General features: G+C 42.6%; 1 protein-coding gene across 1 annotated transcript in view; it reads right to left on the bottom strand.

The window, feature by feature from the left end:
• The window catches only part of PHEX (phosphate regulating endopeptidase homolog, X-linked), a 60,612-nt gene that overhangs the window by 21,393 nt on the left and 22,635 nt on the right, over nucleotides 1-16,584 (bottom strand). The window contains exons 4-9 of the mRNA XM_010286288.1: nucleotides 15,000-15,086; nucleotides 13,677-13,903; nucleotides 10,786-10,854; nucleotides 5,412-5,528; nucleotides 2,517-2,600; nucleotides 2,061-2,206 (exon numbers count right to left, since the gene is read on the bottom strand). Of these exons, the coding sequence (XP_010284590.1) occupies nucleotides 2,061-2,206; nucleotides 2,517-2,600; nucleotides 5,412-5,528; nucleotides 10,786-10,854; nucleotides 13,677-13,903; nucleotides 15,000-15,086 (730 nt within the window). The remainder of the gene's footprint in view (nucleotides 1-2,060; nucleotides 2,207-2,516; nucleotides 2,601-5,411; nucleotides 5,529-10,785; nucleotides 10,855-13,676; nucleotides 13,904-14,999; nucleotides 15,087-16,584) is intronic.

The following is a 16,584-nucleotide window of genomic DNA, read 5'->3' as shown; positions in this document are numbered from 1 at the left end:
CAATGCAAGATGTTTCAGCAGGTTCTCCGAGGGAGCAGTTTTTAATATGATGGTTGTGAGTCCATACAACTTGTCACCTCCACCACTGAGAATTGCTTCTGTAGCCAGACTTAATTTTTGCCCCATTCTTCCCTCCACCTGAAACAAACTTCACAGAGTACTTTGCCAGATCACTGGGGCATGAACCATCTTTTTCTGCCTTTTTGAATAGTACCTATGCCAGCAGGGTGCTCATCTGGGAAGGGGACACACAAGGCATTGGAAAGAAAGTATAATTTAGGGATAGAAGGTTCGTAGCTGAACAGAATATGAAGATGGTGAAAGTACCTGCTTCTCCTAATGAGGCTGCATCTCCTGAAATGATAAGAAGTTAATTCACGTTCTAATCAGTGAAGCAAGTCTCAAATTTTGGAATGCTTTACTAGGAATTTGATTGGTCTAGATATGTACTGTAACAAACCGAATTCATGTTGTTTGCATTAATTTAACCTTTAAAATATATACGGAGAATGACAAATGAAATTACCTAAAAGAAAATATCCTTGTTAAGGTTTTGGAGTTCACCCTACAGGGAAATGTTAGGACCTCATTGTTAGATGTTTGCATTAAGATTATTTCCTAATTTTCTCAGGCCAGATAACAAGGTTACTTCTGGAGCAAACTATGACATTTTGAGTAATGAACTTTATCATCTAATAGATAAGCATGGTCTTTGTTATCATGCAGTGACTGAATGGATTTTACATACAAGAACTTGAAGTCTGCTTGGGTTGATTTTAGCACTCTGTTTGCCATTCTAACATTTTATGATGCAAATTTGTTAAGGTAAGAAAGACTGAGCAGAGGATGCCTAAACCATTATCAGCTATAAGATATGCAGCCTGAATATACTGGAATTCAGGCACTGCTTTTGCCCACCCCCGCAACCTGTGGGGATCAGGAAGCTGGTCTTGAGCTTTGCTGAAGACGGGCATTGCCCCTCTTTCTGGTCTTTACTCCAGCCTCCCTCTGCCATGACACACAATCTGGCTTAACTTCTCCTGAACACTCAGAACCAGATTCTCCCTGAATAAGATCCTAATGGAAAAAGCCTCTAGGTGTTTACTCTGTAGTTACAGAATACAATTGCGTGTAAGTGTATGTACACGGGGAATAAATAATTCTCTGTTGTCTTGCTACATGTGCATCCTCTAAATCACTGTTTTATCCCCACTAATGTAACTAACTTTATGAAATACAAAGCATGGACAGCCCAAACCATTTAGAAGGCTTTCTTCAGCAGGCTAAAATTGGTGGCACCCTAATGATATCTGTCTGAATTTTGTAAAGTAAGGATGTTTGATGATCTGTGGGCAGATCAATAATTTTTTTTTTCTTATTGTTTGATCTATGTGTTATTTTTACAGGTACTATGAATTAATGCAAGCATTCTGTCACTGCAGACATAGAGAAACAGTAATAATGCTTCTCAATTAGTCTTTTTTTTCTGAAACATAGTCATGGCCATACTGTACAATCAGCAAAGAATGATTTTTGGAGACAACACCCTAACAATATTTTTTTTAAAGTTCAGCAACACACCTCAGCAGAGATCAAGTTATTACAGAAATCATTTGGATGCTATCAATAATGATGTTTCAAAATGGGATGTCATCTTCACATCCACTTTCTCATCACAGTGCCCAAAGCTGTCTTGCTTCCCTTTGCAAAGCACATCTACTATGTTTAATCTGAGCTACCTGCATTTTACAACTATGTTCTACAGGTGTAAATGATTTCACAAGATGCAAGACCCTATACAAGCAAGAGATGCTGAATGCATCTGCCAGAAGCAGCTTTACTGCAACCTATGTTTTCAGTAAAAAAAGAAAGGTGTTGAAACCGCAAATTTTCCTACTACATACAAGCTAATATCTGTATCTTCATTCAGACAAAACCAAACAGACCTTTTGCCTAAAGACTTGTTACCAAGCATATCTGAAGCACTGGAAAAACCCAGGAAAAGCCCAGCACTTGGTGTCCCCTCATAAGTGTGGGTGAAACCATCATAGGATTCTTACTTTTTCCTTTCATTTTCTAGTATCCTGAATAAATCTTTGAAGTACTGGGGAACACGGACAATCACATTTTCTGAAGGACCTATATCTTTGAGCTCAGGATAGAGTCTGGTGTCAATCACCTTCTTGATGTATCCCAACCAGTCAAACTGCAATGACAAAGAGAAGGCTGGTTAAAGCAGATTATGAAGAGAGATGATTTATTAACAAAGTTGCACCTTTGAGACTAATGGTTTCAAAGCTTTACTTATTAAAAATTTAGAAACTATTGCACTTTGCCATTACATGTGTTTTCAAACCTTAGTAAAGTCATAACTGTATTTAAAAGAACATACATTGTAATTGAGTACACACATTCCCAGTGATATTCCTTTAACATGCTGCTCTGCACACTAAAGACAATTTAAATTATACAGGACAGACATTAAAAAAATCATTTTGTAATTATCCCAAACCAACCTGTGGAATCATGGCACTAAGCTCGGATATGTTCATTTTATTGTACATCACCTCACTTGTTCGATTTTCATATGGAATCATGATCTGGGGGAAAAAAACAAAACAAACAAAACCATCAAAACAAGGATTATCTTGCAGGGACCTGCTCTTACATCATTACTGATCATCATAATCCCAGTGCAGAAATACCTCAACACCTGTTTTCCAAGCATTCATGGCATTAACTTCCCTTTCTGAGGACGGCATTTAACTAGGAGAAATGGAACCTGGTTCATTGTCAGTTTAACTCACTACTGGGGAATTTAATGAGCTGCATGTCTTCTTTGAGCATATTAAACCAATTTTAGTTCTGATTATACTAAGGAAATGCATGTTGATTCATACGAGATAAAAGCACACCTAGACCATTAATATTTATTCATCCTGTCATGTCAGGTAAAAGCCAGCTCCAAATTATATGGTTTAAAAGGTTAAATCTGAGATAGGTATGCTGGAAGCACATCTCAGCTTTTGGATTTGAAACATGTTCCTTGCTATGGCCTGACTTCAGCTGAGGGAAGAGCCAGATACACACAAGTTTCTCTTCATTTTACCCCAGCATCCAAATTTCCACAGCAGAAAACCTGGTTATACAGGCCAGACATGAATTAAAGCATTCTCCAACCAGGCCTCTCATCTGGGTGACCAGAGGAGCCAGACCTCAGGATCCTCTGTAGTGCCAAAGACCAAGGACATAGCAAAAGAAATCCTAAATATAAATCAAGTCCTTTTATAACTGAGAAGGGATATTCAGATTCCAAGATGGCACTAATAGAAAAACAAACCAAGTACAAGATATAGGTCAAAAGTTTCTCATGTTTCAAGAGAAACAAGAATTCCTGATGGTAATTCCATCCTTGCTCTGAGGTAAATCCTATACAACAGGCTTTACGCTATGCAATCTAAAGAGGACAGAGTTGATGCCAGACTAACAAGACAGCTGGTAGTTCTCCAACCAAAATTCTCCAATAAGTGTCTGTGGTTTTACTATTGCTCAAGCCACACAGAAAACAGAAATTACTTTCCACTCCCCTTTCTGCAAATGTCATTTATCTGACAAGTCTTTAAACTCTTCTTGAACCCATTTGCTCCCTTCATCTCAAAACTTTCCCTCTTCCTCCAGTTATTCAAAGCTGCTTGAAATCTTCCTTGTACACAACAAGCTCTCTGGAAGTACACCAATCCTTCCTATATCTAAAGTGTATTCTTTTTGTTCTTGCTGCCTCTTCCTGAGACCACAAGTTCTCCATTATGTACGTTCACTTAAAATGAATACAAAGGAGCACAAGATGCAGTAAAAGACCGAGTAACAAACAGGAGTATCTCCTTTGCAATCACTGTAAGATGTTCATATTGTTCATTGTGCTTATTAGGGACCATGCAACAATCCATGTCCCTGGGCTCATACCTAATATCTGGATATACTTTGGGAGGATTATTCATACTAAAGGGAAACTAGGTAACCGTGAGCAAGTATGGCTTGTTGCATAACGGTATGCATTACTGATGCTGAAGGCTTTTACATGATCCATGTCATCTTAATATGGCAACTTCACCTATATACCTCATGGATTAGAGCTCTGTAAGACATTCATTAAGTAAAGCATTAGAGCTGCCAGAGGTAGCAATGCATCTTCTTATCCCATCACCAATAAACAGAAGAAACTTTTCCTGTTTTTTGAGTCTACTACATCACACCAAACTATCTGCTCATTAGTCCATCCTGGCCAGGTAATTGAAGCTGAAAATTGAGCTTTGTTTAGAGGTTTGACAAAATTTCATCTCCTCTTTCAGCGGATAGAGGGACACACTGACTTAGTACTGTTGTGGATGGCCCTCAGTTCTGCACACATGCACCAATAAGAAACATCGCTGCCTTTCCTCCTGTAGACAGCAACAGAAGAACCCAGGCAAAAGTCATTTTCTGCTGCATCACTGGTGCTATGCAACAGTCTTCTCCGTTAACAGGAGACCCAGCATTTCACAGGAGAGAGTGGGAAAGATAGCTTCTTTCCCTGGCAATATGAAGAAATCCTCAACTGAGTTCTACAAACCAGTGTCAAGTTTGTAGTCCTAACTTTTGCTGGTTTCCCGACGCTGAGGCTAAGTCTTCTCTCTAGCTTTGGAAGAAGTGGAAATAATAGTGGACTTGCAGCTCCCAGGAGCTGTATTCCTGTAGTAGCCATACTGAAACAGGGATATGGGGAAGCAGAAATGCTCCTTTGGCATGCTACAGTCCTAATATGTAAATTGAACTCCCCAATGGGGCAAAAATGTCACCAAGTACATTGGTCAGAACCAAGTACCAGATTTAAATCTGCTTAGCTTTGCTAAGTTCAGTTGATCCCCTAAATTAAAACTCATGAACTTTCTCATACACTCTCCCAGGGTACCCCATGAAAGCAGCTCAGGACCTAACTGTGGTGCTACTGTAACACCACCACCCTCTCACTACCAATCACTAATACCCCACCTCAGTCTTGTACTGTTTTTAGACTTAGTCTCTTCCTCAGAGAATCGGACCAGTCTGCTTCTTGAATACATGGTAAGGTATTCACAACATAGCTGCACAGCAGGGACTCAGATTCTGCCCAACCTCAAAATAAAGAACATATTAACAATTTAAAGGACCAAGAGTATTTGGCTAAGATTTTTTTCCCTTGAGAATAAAATAATCAGTTTAACAATTATGTAAAGGATGAACATTATTCATCGTTTCTTTATCAGGTTCTGGTCCTTTCCTTCTACTTCCAAAAAACATGATTGCTAAGGCTGTTGATAAAATGGCTTTCCATTTTGAAACAGGATTGCACTTTTTTTAAAAAGCTAGCCTCAATCACACATTAAATTACCAACCTCAGCTATTTTAACTTCCAGTCTTAGAACTGACTTCATATCAGACTCTGCTCGTGAAGCATTTGCACCCAGAAGCACTGCTGTATCAACCATAAACTGCAAAAAGGCATCTCGGTACTGTAAAGAAATAAAAGAAGAGTTAAATGACCCCCAGATTTGCACTGGAGCACAGCTGTAGCAGTAGTCCAGAAATGCCCAGCAAGGAGTATAATACTTTGTCCTTTTATGCCCTAGCAACCAAAGTTGTGCTTTCCTTACCTTGAATGCCTGCTGTTATCAAGGAGAAAAGGTGAAATAGCACTGTAAACATGCTGTGTGTGACAGACAGACCTGCTGCGGTTCACACAGTATAAATCTCAGGAAATGCAAATGACATTTCTGGATTAGACTGACAAAACTGACAGCTCTTACAGTGGGATTAGACAACATGTATGAGTGCATACCAATATTTTACACCAACTCATACAGTAATCGGTGTACGACTGAAGAAGTACTAACATATAAGTGCAGGCTTAGTGGCTGAGAAGATAGGGAGATAAAGGGATGCTCCACTGAGCTCTCTCCTCTACTCCTGCCACAGCACTGCAACACACGTACCTGCTACAGTGCTCTGCTTTTCCCGGGCCATCCTAATAAAGCACATTTTAGGCTCAGATTGTATACACAAATCTTAGCAAAATATATTGTATGTAATGATACCATAGCGATTTCTGTGCTACTTCTCCCCCAGCGTTATCTTTCAGAGGTTTTTGAGGGATCAGGTTGCTCCTCATCAACTCCTATGAGCCCGCAGTCCAAAAAAAAGCAAACACATATGCCAGCATATTACATTTATCTTTCAGTAGATACAATTATTTGGATCCTGGCATCATCTGGTCTGATAGATGTGGCTAAAAAACTTCCTAACCTCTCAGGGAACTCAGAAGGGAAGCAAAACTGTAAAATCTTAATCAGTAGCCATGACTTGTCCACCCGAACAACCCAAGGGGTTGTTTTATTTGATCTTTGGGCTGTGTGTGCTGGATACTTCCCACAGGCCTTCACCGAGCAGGGGGGAAAAAGGTGTTTCCGTTGTCAAATATTGATACATTAAAGCCTTTGGTAAACATCATCGGTTCATGACCGCTTTCCACAGAAAAGCAGCAAGAAACTAAGATGTAGCAGAGAAATCATAAAGAGAGGAGGGAAGAAGAGGAAATGAATACTTGAAATCTGTTGAGGAACTCTTGTTCCCTTCATTAAACAAATTCAGGTTAACTTGATGGTAATAACCTGCAGTGACTCTCAAAATGTGCTTGGCCTTCAGGCTTAATTGAGCCCAAGGGACAGGCCTGGAGGGCAGCTCACCGAGGCAGACCACAGACACAGCATCTTCTTGGCTACAGTTCGTTGAGATATTCTTGAGTGTCTGGGCACTTTGTCCACAATCTGGGAACTCCTGGGTCTCCCCTAGGGGCCATGAGGGCTCCTGCTGCTGCCAGGTCAGGTGAGGCTGCCAAACAGATGCAGCAGTTCACAGAGGAAAGGCCAGCAAACTTTGCCTGGCACACCTATCCTTAGATATGGTGGTCACATGCCACAGAGGACATGATGCCAAGGCACCACTGGTGTAACTGACTGTTTGTTATCAGGTTCTTGGACCCAGATGGTGCTTCATAAGGAAGGATACAGCTCTTCAAGCCTCAGGCCGCAGGGAGTGCCTGAGGCCTCTTGCTGAGGCTGGGGCACCATGATGTTCTAGCATGCAGGAAGTGTGCAGTTGTTGAGGAGCTGTGCCACCAAATGAAAGAGCTATGAGAGGTCAGCAGACCACACAGCCTCAGAGGGGATGAGAAAGATCAACCAGATCTTCCCTGAGACCCTGCAGCTTCAAAAGTCTGCAACTGCAGGCAGAAAAGTAGGAGGAACTTGTGCCTATGAAGCTGGAAAGTGGAAACTCCCATTACAGTGAAGGTTGGAAGTCCACTGTCCTTGTAGATGATGAGGACCCAGGAGCACTTTTAACTGGAGCATCTCCTGTGGCTGCGCCTGAGCCCCTCAGGACCACTAGAAGGAAGAAGCAAGCAACAGTGGTAAGAGACTCATTACTGTAGGGGATGGAGGCCCCCACCTGCCAATCTGATTTGTCTAGGGAGGTTTGCTGCTTGCTGGGGTCTCACATTCAGGATGCTGTGGAAAGGCTACCAAGGCTTGTCCAGCCCTCTGACTGCTATTCACTGCCGCTCTTTCTGGTAGGCACCAATGCTATTGCCGGGGTGACCTGGGAAGTATCAAGCATGACTACAGGATTATGGGAACAGAGCTCAAGGGCATGGGGCCCAGGTTGTGGTGTCCTCACCATCCCCTCCCTGCTGGTGAGGGGCAAGGGCCTGAGGAGGACTTGATGGATTCTGTGAGTTAACATCTGGTTGTGCAGCTGGCATCAGCAGCACAGATTTGGTTTCTACGATCATGGTACCCACTTTGAGAATTCACAGTGGTTTGAAAGAGATGGGATCCATTTGACTAAACAGGGCAAGAGTATCTTGGTGTCCTCACCATCCCCTCCCTGCTGGTGAGGGGCAAGGGCCTGAGGAGGACTTGATGGATTCTGTGAGTTAACATCTGGTTGTGCAGCTGGCATCAGCAGCACAGATTTGGTTTCTACGATCATGGTACCCACTTTGAGAATTCACAGTGGTTTGAAAGAGATGGGATCCATTTGACTAAACAGGGCAAGAGTATCTTTGCCAACAGGGAAAGCTTTAAACTAGAAACAATGGGAGAGGGAGTGATTCCTCAAAAAAATAACTAAGGAAGGTGAGGATAGGGTAGGTAAGCCAAGGGCACAGCGTGGTGGGAAAAGAAGGGACATAGCAATCAACAAAACAGAACTGAAAGGGAACAGCTTTGAGGGTAGGTGTGTAAAGAAAGAAGTGCCTGCACCTTAGCCTTATAGGGAAAGCTCTCAAGGCCATACTGAGGAATCAGCATGACTGGATGTCCCTTGGAAATACCTTTATACTAATGCACACCGCATGTGGAACAAAGAGGAGCAGTTAGAAATCTGTGTGCCGTTATATGGCTATAACCTCACTGGGATCACAGAACCATAGTGGGATAATTTGCACAACTGGAATGCTAAAATAGATGGATACAAGATTTGTAGGAAGGACAGGCTGTGAAGGTGAGGAGGGGGAGCTGCCCTTTATGTGCGAGACCAGTGGGAATGCATCAAGCTCTGCCTGAGCTCCTCCAAGCTCAAGAAAAGTCCATCCTAACAAGTAGGAAATCAAGTAAAGGTGCTACGAGGCCTGCATGGGTGCACACAGAGCTCCTAACTGAACTCAAAGATGAGAAGGAAGTGTATAAGAGGTAGAAGCAGGGACAGGTGACCCAGAAGTACAGAGCTGCTGACCAGTCTTGCAGGGATATAGTTAGGAAAGCCAAGGCCAACCTGAAGTTGAATCTGGTGAGGGATGTGAAAGATCAATAAGGCTCTACAAGTACATAACAGCAAAAGTCAGACTAGGGAGAACAGGGCCCTGCTGCTACATGGAGCAGGGTGACAAATGACATTGAAAAGGCCAAGATACTCAATGCCACCTCTGCTCCAGCCTTTACTGCTAAGACTAGCCTTCAGGAATCCCAGGCCCCTGAGACCAGAGGGGAAGTCTGGAGCAAGGAGAGCTTATCCTCAATGGAAGAAGACCAGAGTAGAGAGCAAAGAGGACATAAAACCAGGGAGTCTGATAGGTTGCACTCATGAGTGCTGACAGAATTGGCTGCCACATTGCAAGGTCATTCCAAATAACCTTTGGAAGGTCATAGCCACTGGGGGAGGTTCCTAAGAACTTGAAGAGAGCAAGTATCACCTCTATCTTCAACGAATGCAAGAAGAAAGATCCAGGGAACTAGGGGCTGGTCAGCTTCTTATCAGTCCCTGGAAAGGTGATGGAGAAAATCATCATCATCATTTAGAGAAAAACTATTTCCAAATACATGAAGGACAAGGTGACCAGGAGTAGTGAGCATGGATTTATAATCACACTTAGCCAACCTTCTACAATTACATGAATAGCTTGGTGGGTGAGGGGAGAGCAGTTGTTGTTGCTCACCACAACATTATTAAGGCTTTCAATATTGCCTTCCTTAACATCCTCAGAGACAAGCTGAAAAAGTAAGGGCTAGAGAAGTGCACTGTGAAGTGGATTGAAAAATGAACTGAATGACCAGGCCCAGAGGGTCGTGATCAGCAGCACAAAGTCCATTTTGAGGGCAGTCACTAGTAATATACCCCAGAGGTTGACAGTGGGGCCAGTACTGCTCAATTTTTTCTTAATGACCTGGATGTTGGGACAGAGTGCACCCTTAGTGTGTTTGCTGATAGTACAAAACTGGGTGGAGTGACTGATGCACCAGATGGTTGTGCTGCCATTCAGAGGGACTTTGACAGACTCGAGAAATGGGCCAATGGGAATCTCAGTAAGTTCAACAAGGGGAAGTGCCAAATCCTGCATCTGGGGATAAATAACCCCAGGAAAGAACACAAGCTGGTGGCTGACTGCCTAGGAAGCAGCTTTGCAGAAAAAGCCCTGGGGGTTCTGGTGGACACCAAGCTGAACATGGACCAGCAATGTGCCCTTGCAGCAAAGGCTGCCAGCAGCACCCTGGGCTGCATTAGGCAGATTGTTGCCAGCAGGTTGAGGGGGGTGATCCTTCCCCTCTGCTCAGCACTGGTGTGGCCACAGTTGAGTGCTGGGTCCAGTTCATGGTTCTCCAGTACAAGAGAGACACAGCTGTACTGAAGTGGGTCCAGCACAGGGCAACAAAGTTGATTAAGGAACCAGAGCATATTTCATACACTGAAAAGCTGAGAGATGAATACCTGATGGGGAGAGAATAAAGAAGCCAGAGCGCCAGACTGTTTTCAGTGCTGCCCAGTGACAGGACAAGAAGCAACGGCAGAAACTGAAACATTAAATTTCATCTGAACACAAAAAAACACTTTTTCACTGTGGGGGTGGCCCAGGTTGCCCAGAGAGCTTGTGGAGTCTTCAGTCAGGTTTTTAATATCTCCACAGATGGAAACTGTCCTGAGCAAGCTGCTGTAGCTGACCCTGCTTGAGCAGAGGGGTTTGACTAGATGAATTCTAGAGATCCCTTCCAAGGGGAAAGAAAAGCAGGAGGGGCCCCAGATCTTACAAAAATCTTCATTTGAGAAACTGCAGGAGGTTTTGTGGTAGTGGAGTTTCCTCATAGAAGATATCCTAAAAAATCTAACTCCAAACAAGTTACAACCGTTTCTTAATTTGGACCTCAACAAACAAAAGTAACAATGAAAAAAACTGAGGGGGAAAAATGGTCACTCTGACTTCCAGTTACTAATACTTACAGATTTAGCTTCTGTGGTGTTTTCTAGGTAATCCTCTCGAGAAGCAAGAGAGAGGCTTGCTTGATCGAGCTGTTAAAAATAACAACACAAAGCATTTAATAGGTACATTCATCAGAATTCAAAGGTAGCCCTATAAGCAGCCTTGGCAGAGTTCATGCTTTTCTGGCAATTATGGTAGATGTGTGTAAATATCTAATACATAACACACTGCACCAGCCTGACTTCCACGGGATTTCAAAATAACAGAAGAATGCTATGCTGTGCTGACAGACATTACCTAAATCACACTACTGTGATCTGGGGAGCCTCATATGCCCCCTGCAATATCTGAGCCACCTACTACAGCAAAGAATCACCTACGTGATTTACGTGTTTTATGGCTCCATTAGCGAGTAGGTAATGCAATAGGACTGGGTCTACAGGATCAAACAGTTTGTGCTGACAGCCATTCATGCCATACATATTCCAGGGGCACAAGAGTCAGCTTGAGACAAACTCTAGTCTAGTGTATGGACCAAGAGCCCATTAGGTGCTGAAGCATGTTAGCTGCTGTGTGCCTGAAAAGCATCGTTAGCTGCCTTTGACTGAAATTGGAGCTTCACCCTAGACCAACACTGAGTGCTGCATTTGGCTTTTTGAATAGATGTACCGCAACAGTTGCTTCTCACCATTTTGATGTTCCAAAATTATAGATTTGATGCTGTATTTGTTCTTAAAATATAAGTCTAGTGAACAGAGATTGTATTTATGCATATAATTTCTCATAAGTCTTTTTTAATCTAAATCCTACACCATTTATATTTCACATTTTCTACATTTATAAAAATGACCTAAACAAATACAATTTAGAATCTAAAATTAATGAATAAATGTCATCTTCTCCTCTAGTGGCTGATGTTCTCAACCTGTAAAATATACTATAAACAAAATAAAACAAATCTCCCACTAAAAGGAGAGCAGTAGTGATTCTCAGTGCAACTCCAATTCTTTGGAAAACAGCATCACCTTCTTTTTTCAGCATATTGAAGCCAAAATAATATACTCTTATGCTTTGCATATGTGTGTCCTGGTAATAGTTAACTTCAGATGATTTGGTCTATTTCAATTATGTGACTGTTGCATAAAATGCTCATCCAACTTTTCCGGGCTTAAGAGTTAGATTTTACAGCCCACTGAAACCAAGAAAGGACAAATATGAGAAATAAACAAAAAAGTTAACCAACTTCTTCAGTCCTCAAGAAAAACAGATCATGTTGAATGCTGAACAAAGGGTGGGTTGTTTTGGGTTTTTTTAGCTTCTTCTCTTTTCTGATCCATTCATGATTTAGCAATGCTGAACAAAAAGAATTTTGCAATAGAGCTGCTTTCACAAGCAGATTGAAACACTCTGTAGTATATCTGTACCCCTGGGAATTTATTAAAACGCGGACAAAGTAGAATACTGGCTGATGCATTCTGCAGATCAAGTTCTTAATCAAATTAACAACAACAACAGAATACCCTACAGAATAATATGTTATTCATAGCATGTAGTGCTTCAGTTATTTAAATACCTAATTCTTAGGTGCCACTAAGCATACTGAGTGAAGATACTGGTAGGTATAATTAATTTCCAAGAGACCAGCAGTAAGAGTATATCCACCCAGCCCTCCACTGGCAGATGATTTGGACTGAAATGTTATGACAGGAAATAACTAAATATCTCTCCTGATTCTACTGTTACAGTTCTTTTAAACAAATCTCCAGCTGAAGCAATCCTGACAGCATCTGAACAGCATCTTAGCAGAATGACATCTTTAATACAGCAAACTGTTGATCTGCTGTTGACTATTCCAGAAAATGTGCTAGAGATGGGAAAAAATTACCCTTCAATTTCATACCAGTTAAGTGCCTCAGACAAAAGACATTTTAAAGAACTAACTCAGAATCGACACCCACTCCAGTACCGCCACAGTTAACTGTTGTTTGATCCCCAAAAACAATGTATCCTTGGCTATATTCCCACAGCTAGTCAGGATGCTAGCAACATAAGGATCATAGATCCTATTTTGCTGTGATGAATGGCATCATAACTTTTCTCTTTGTCCCTTCTCTCTTGCGTTCTTAAACTATTTTCTTGTAGCAGTTGAGGGCTGGTCTACTCTGGCTACTCATCTCTACTTCTTAAACAACAACAGCGCATTTGGCCCAGGCACCTGGTCTTGCCACGGTGACATCTTACAGCAAGACCTACAATTCTCTCTGGAGTTTTGTAAGACTACAGTGAGGCAATATTTCTTGTTTGGTTTTTTTTTTCCTCACTAAACTTTTGTGTAATGCCATGCACTGTTAACAAACTGGTAATGTTTTGGTTCAAAAGCAATAGCATTTAAGTAAAAAGGCAAATTCTGTATTTCAGGTTTAGAAGTGTTTGGAATACACCTGTGTTGTAAGGTGCTGTATAAGCACAAGATAACGTGTTTTCATCTGAAGAAAAAATAGCTCAAGTTCAAAATATCTGCTACTGATGCATCGTTATTCATCTTCACAGACAAAAAACATTCTTCATGCAACTGATAAGTCATAAGCAGCACCCAGAACACCCCCAGGACTGGATATCCACCTTTCTCATTTTCACGCACATAGACTCTGGGACATTGGTCCACTGGGGACATATTTTACCTTTTTTTGCCATTTGAAAGGAGAAAAAATCCTGTATGGAAATATTTTCAATAACATGTGGTTCCTAGTGGCTTCTACATTCCCATAAATTGGCACCTATGTACATCTGTAAGTCAGTAGATAACAGGCACAATAATCAAGTGTAAACATTTGTCATGTAAATATGTTTTTTAAAAAATGAGATCACAAAATACCATGCCAAGTCACCTATTAGATATGCTATCTTTTACCTTCAGGATATATCGATTGGAGATTTTGTCATCAGCAGCCACATATAAACGGATGAAGACAGAGTTACTGTGTTGACCGCGAAGAGTTGCCAAGGCTTGGACTAAGCTAAACCTCCTTTCTGACCACAGCCCTTCAGGTCCAATGTTGGATTCCAGCACAGGCCAGCGGAAAGGTGAATGCCTCAGTATACTTAACAGGGGTTTCATGTCAGCTTTTTCAATTTTATCTGAAATGTCGAAGCGTGACAATTACATCCCAGACAATTCAAACACAGCAGCAGCCACATGAGACACAAAGATTTATCAGCGTCAATGGATTTCTAGGCAAGACAAAACACAAGAACTGAAAGCCAAAGCCTCTGCTCTGCCTGTGAGCATGGAAGCGCAGGAGTCCAACCAGTTTATCTAAATTGAGAATAAGAGAGGTAAATCAGTTCCTTTCAAAAAAGACAAAGGGCTGGAATTAAGTCAATTTAAAAACCATTCCTCACTTAGGAACTAGCATAGAAACTTCACTGGTTCTGAGAGGAGATTATTGTACATAATTTTACATAATCAAAGCCAGAGGGGTCAGCATCTCGGCACTGAGTTATGTCCGGCACCGATGTCTCAATTGCTGACATCCAGTCTCAGGCCATGCTGGAAGAAAAGTGCTCAGGAAATAAAGTTTGAAACAGTCAGAAGGACAAAGGGTACTTTGAAAACAAAGTCCACTCCCTCCAAACCCATCTTTCCCCCATGCAGCTACATAAAGGTAATGATGTGTCCCAATCTAGCAAACATCAACTTACAGCAATATTTACAAGCTCAGGAAAAGCTCTCCACAAATGTGGCTATAGAGCTCCCCGTCCAAGCTTGCTTGACATCCAGATAACTCGAAGCTAAAGAGTCCATGGCTGGCTATACCCAGCCCTATGGAAGTGTTTTGATTAAATGTATTTAGAGAAAGGTAGAAGGTACTGAGCAACAGGCTCGTGAAAGTGTGAGTATGAGAATTTCATCAGACAGCTCCTCTGATTTACCAGGCACTACTCCCACACCCCCAGGGCATGATTTTGACTTCCTTTTGCACAGATAAATATCGCTTCACAGTTCCCTGACAAGCAGACGCCTCTGTAAAACTGACTTCTTGTGCCTTGGCGTACCTCAGTCTCGACAGCCAACTTCAGAAATGTGTAGAAGACTCTACACATTCAGTTGAATCCAAATGAGTGAAACCTGTGCATCTGCACAAAACTTCACAGAGCTCATCAGAGAACAAAAAAGCCTCCTTTTATAAACACAGGTAACATGTACATGTCCCCTTCAAATTAGGCCACTTACTCTCATTCATGCAGGATGCGTAAAGGATCTTGGCCTTCTGTACAGCTTCACTGTCTCGTCTTTTGCTGATGGGTTTCTCAAGCAACGCTAAAAAAGAAATGACATTTTTTTCAATACGTTAGAAAATGTAGGAACTGTTTGCCTGTCTCAGCTTTTTCTTTAATCATAGTATTTGTTTAATTAAGGATGAGGTTCCACATGTAGCTTCTTAAGCAGTAACACGGACATAATTGCACTTTTTTCAATCCCCAACAGAGAAGATATTTTTATTTATTTATTTATAAGAGGACTGTTTTAAAGCCAGTCGACAGATATTGTTTATTACTCATCCTCACAAACAGCCACACTCAGCAAGCTGAGGGGACAGTGAATCGTGGGGCGAGGGTGGGAACCAGAGCACAGGGCAGGGAATCAGGAATTCTTTCAAGTGGCTCAGCCTCTGGTGTTAGTACGTTGTGAAATCGGGGTCTAATGGAGAAGGTGACAGGATCCCAGGAGCAAGACTGCTGGTGTTCACTTTTGCCAGCTCTGCTGGCAAAGAAAGCAGCAGAGAATTGCCACGTTGTCTGCCAGATGCATGCAACTCAGTCTTGTAAATGACACAGAAGGCCAAGTGCCCTACTACTATTTGAAAAGATGCACTATATAGTTCCGTCACACTATAGGTGTCAACATTGGTGCCTGAAAGCCAAACTAGCTTTTCTAAGCTCTCTCTGCATTCCTTGCATTCCTCACATTATGCTATGGAAGTGAAATAGCATGAAAAGTGCATCTGAATCTCAGCAGTCTGCGCTCAGCTGCCTCGAGCCATTTTACCCAAGTTGTAAATCAGCCATGACGCAGCTGCAGATACATCTACTGTGGCTAAATGCAGGAGCAGCTCAGCTTCAGCAAGATCTACCAGCTCAGGTGCAGCACAGCATGAGCACTTCCATGGCCAAGAGAAGCAAGGTAGCACTGAAGCATACCACAGAAACAGGGCTAGCAAACCCTGGCGGACCTCATCTGGTTTTATAAGGCCCCAAACCGGTTCTGCACAGCATTACCTGGTTGTTACTGGGACCACTGGAGGAAGAGTGGCTTTGCTGAAACCATCCCAAGTCCCTCCTGTGGTATGCTCAGCCAGAGCTAAAAAGCCTTGAAAAATTGAAGAGTGCCCTCTCTATACCATGATCCCCAGTGCTGTGGGTTTCAAATAAGCAAAGGCGCAGTGCAGATTGGCTCTGCGTGGCGATGTGCTGGGGCTAAGAAGAACGTCCCACACAAAAGGGGGAACGAAGCGCAACGCAGGAGTCCCAGTGGCCTGTCAAAGCAGAGGGCCACTAGGACTTCGTAACACCAGCCATGGCAAAACCAAACAAACCGCTTCCACACAGAGCTTAGTCAGGTGTCAATGCACCGTTACTCCCCTCTGCCGGTACCGGCTGGGGGGATGCAGAGCACTGAAGAGGTGCTGGTGCTGCCGTCCAAGAGCAGCACCCTCCTGAAAGTGGGCGGCAGCTGCTCGGTCTCCAGCCCCGGCCCGTTCCAGCAGCTCGACAGAGTCCTCCCTCCGATGGCACCTCTCACGGGAGGCGAAAGTCCA

This window comes from Phaethon lepturus, unplaced genomic scaffold, assembly GCF_000687285.1.
Source record: "Phaethon lepturus isolate BGI_N335 unplaced genomic scaffold, ASM68728v1 scaffold6774, whole genome shotgun sequence".
In the NCBI taxonomy this organism is placed as follows: domain Eukaryota; kingdom Metazoa; phylum Chordata; class Aves; order Phaethontiformes; family Phaethontidae; genus Phaethon; species Phaethon lepturus.
This window is presented reverse-complemented; position numbering and strand designations above follow the sequence as displayed.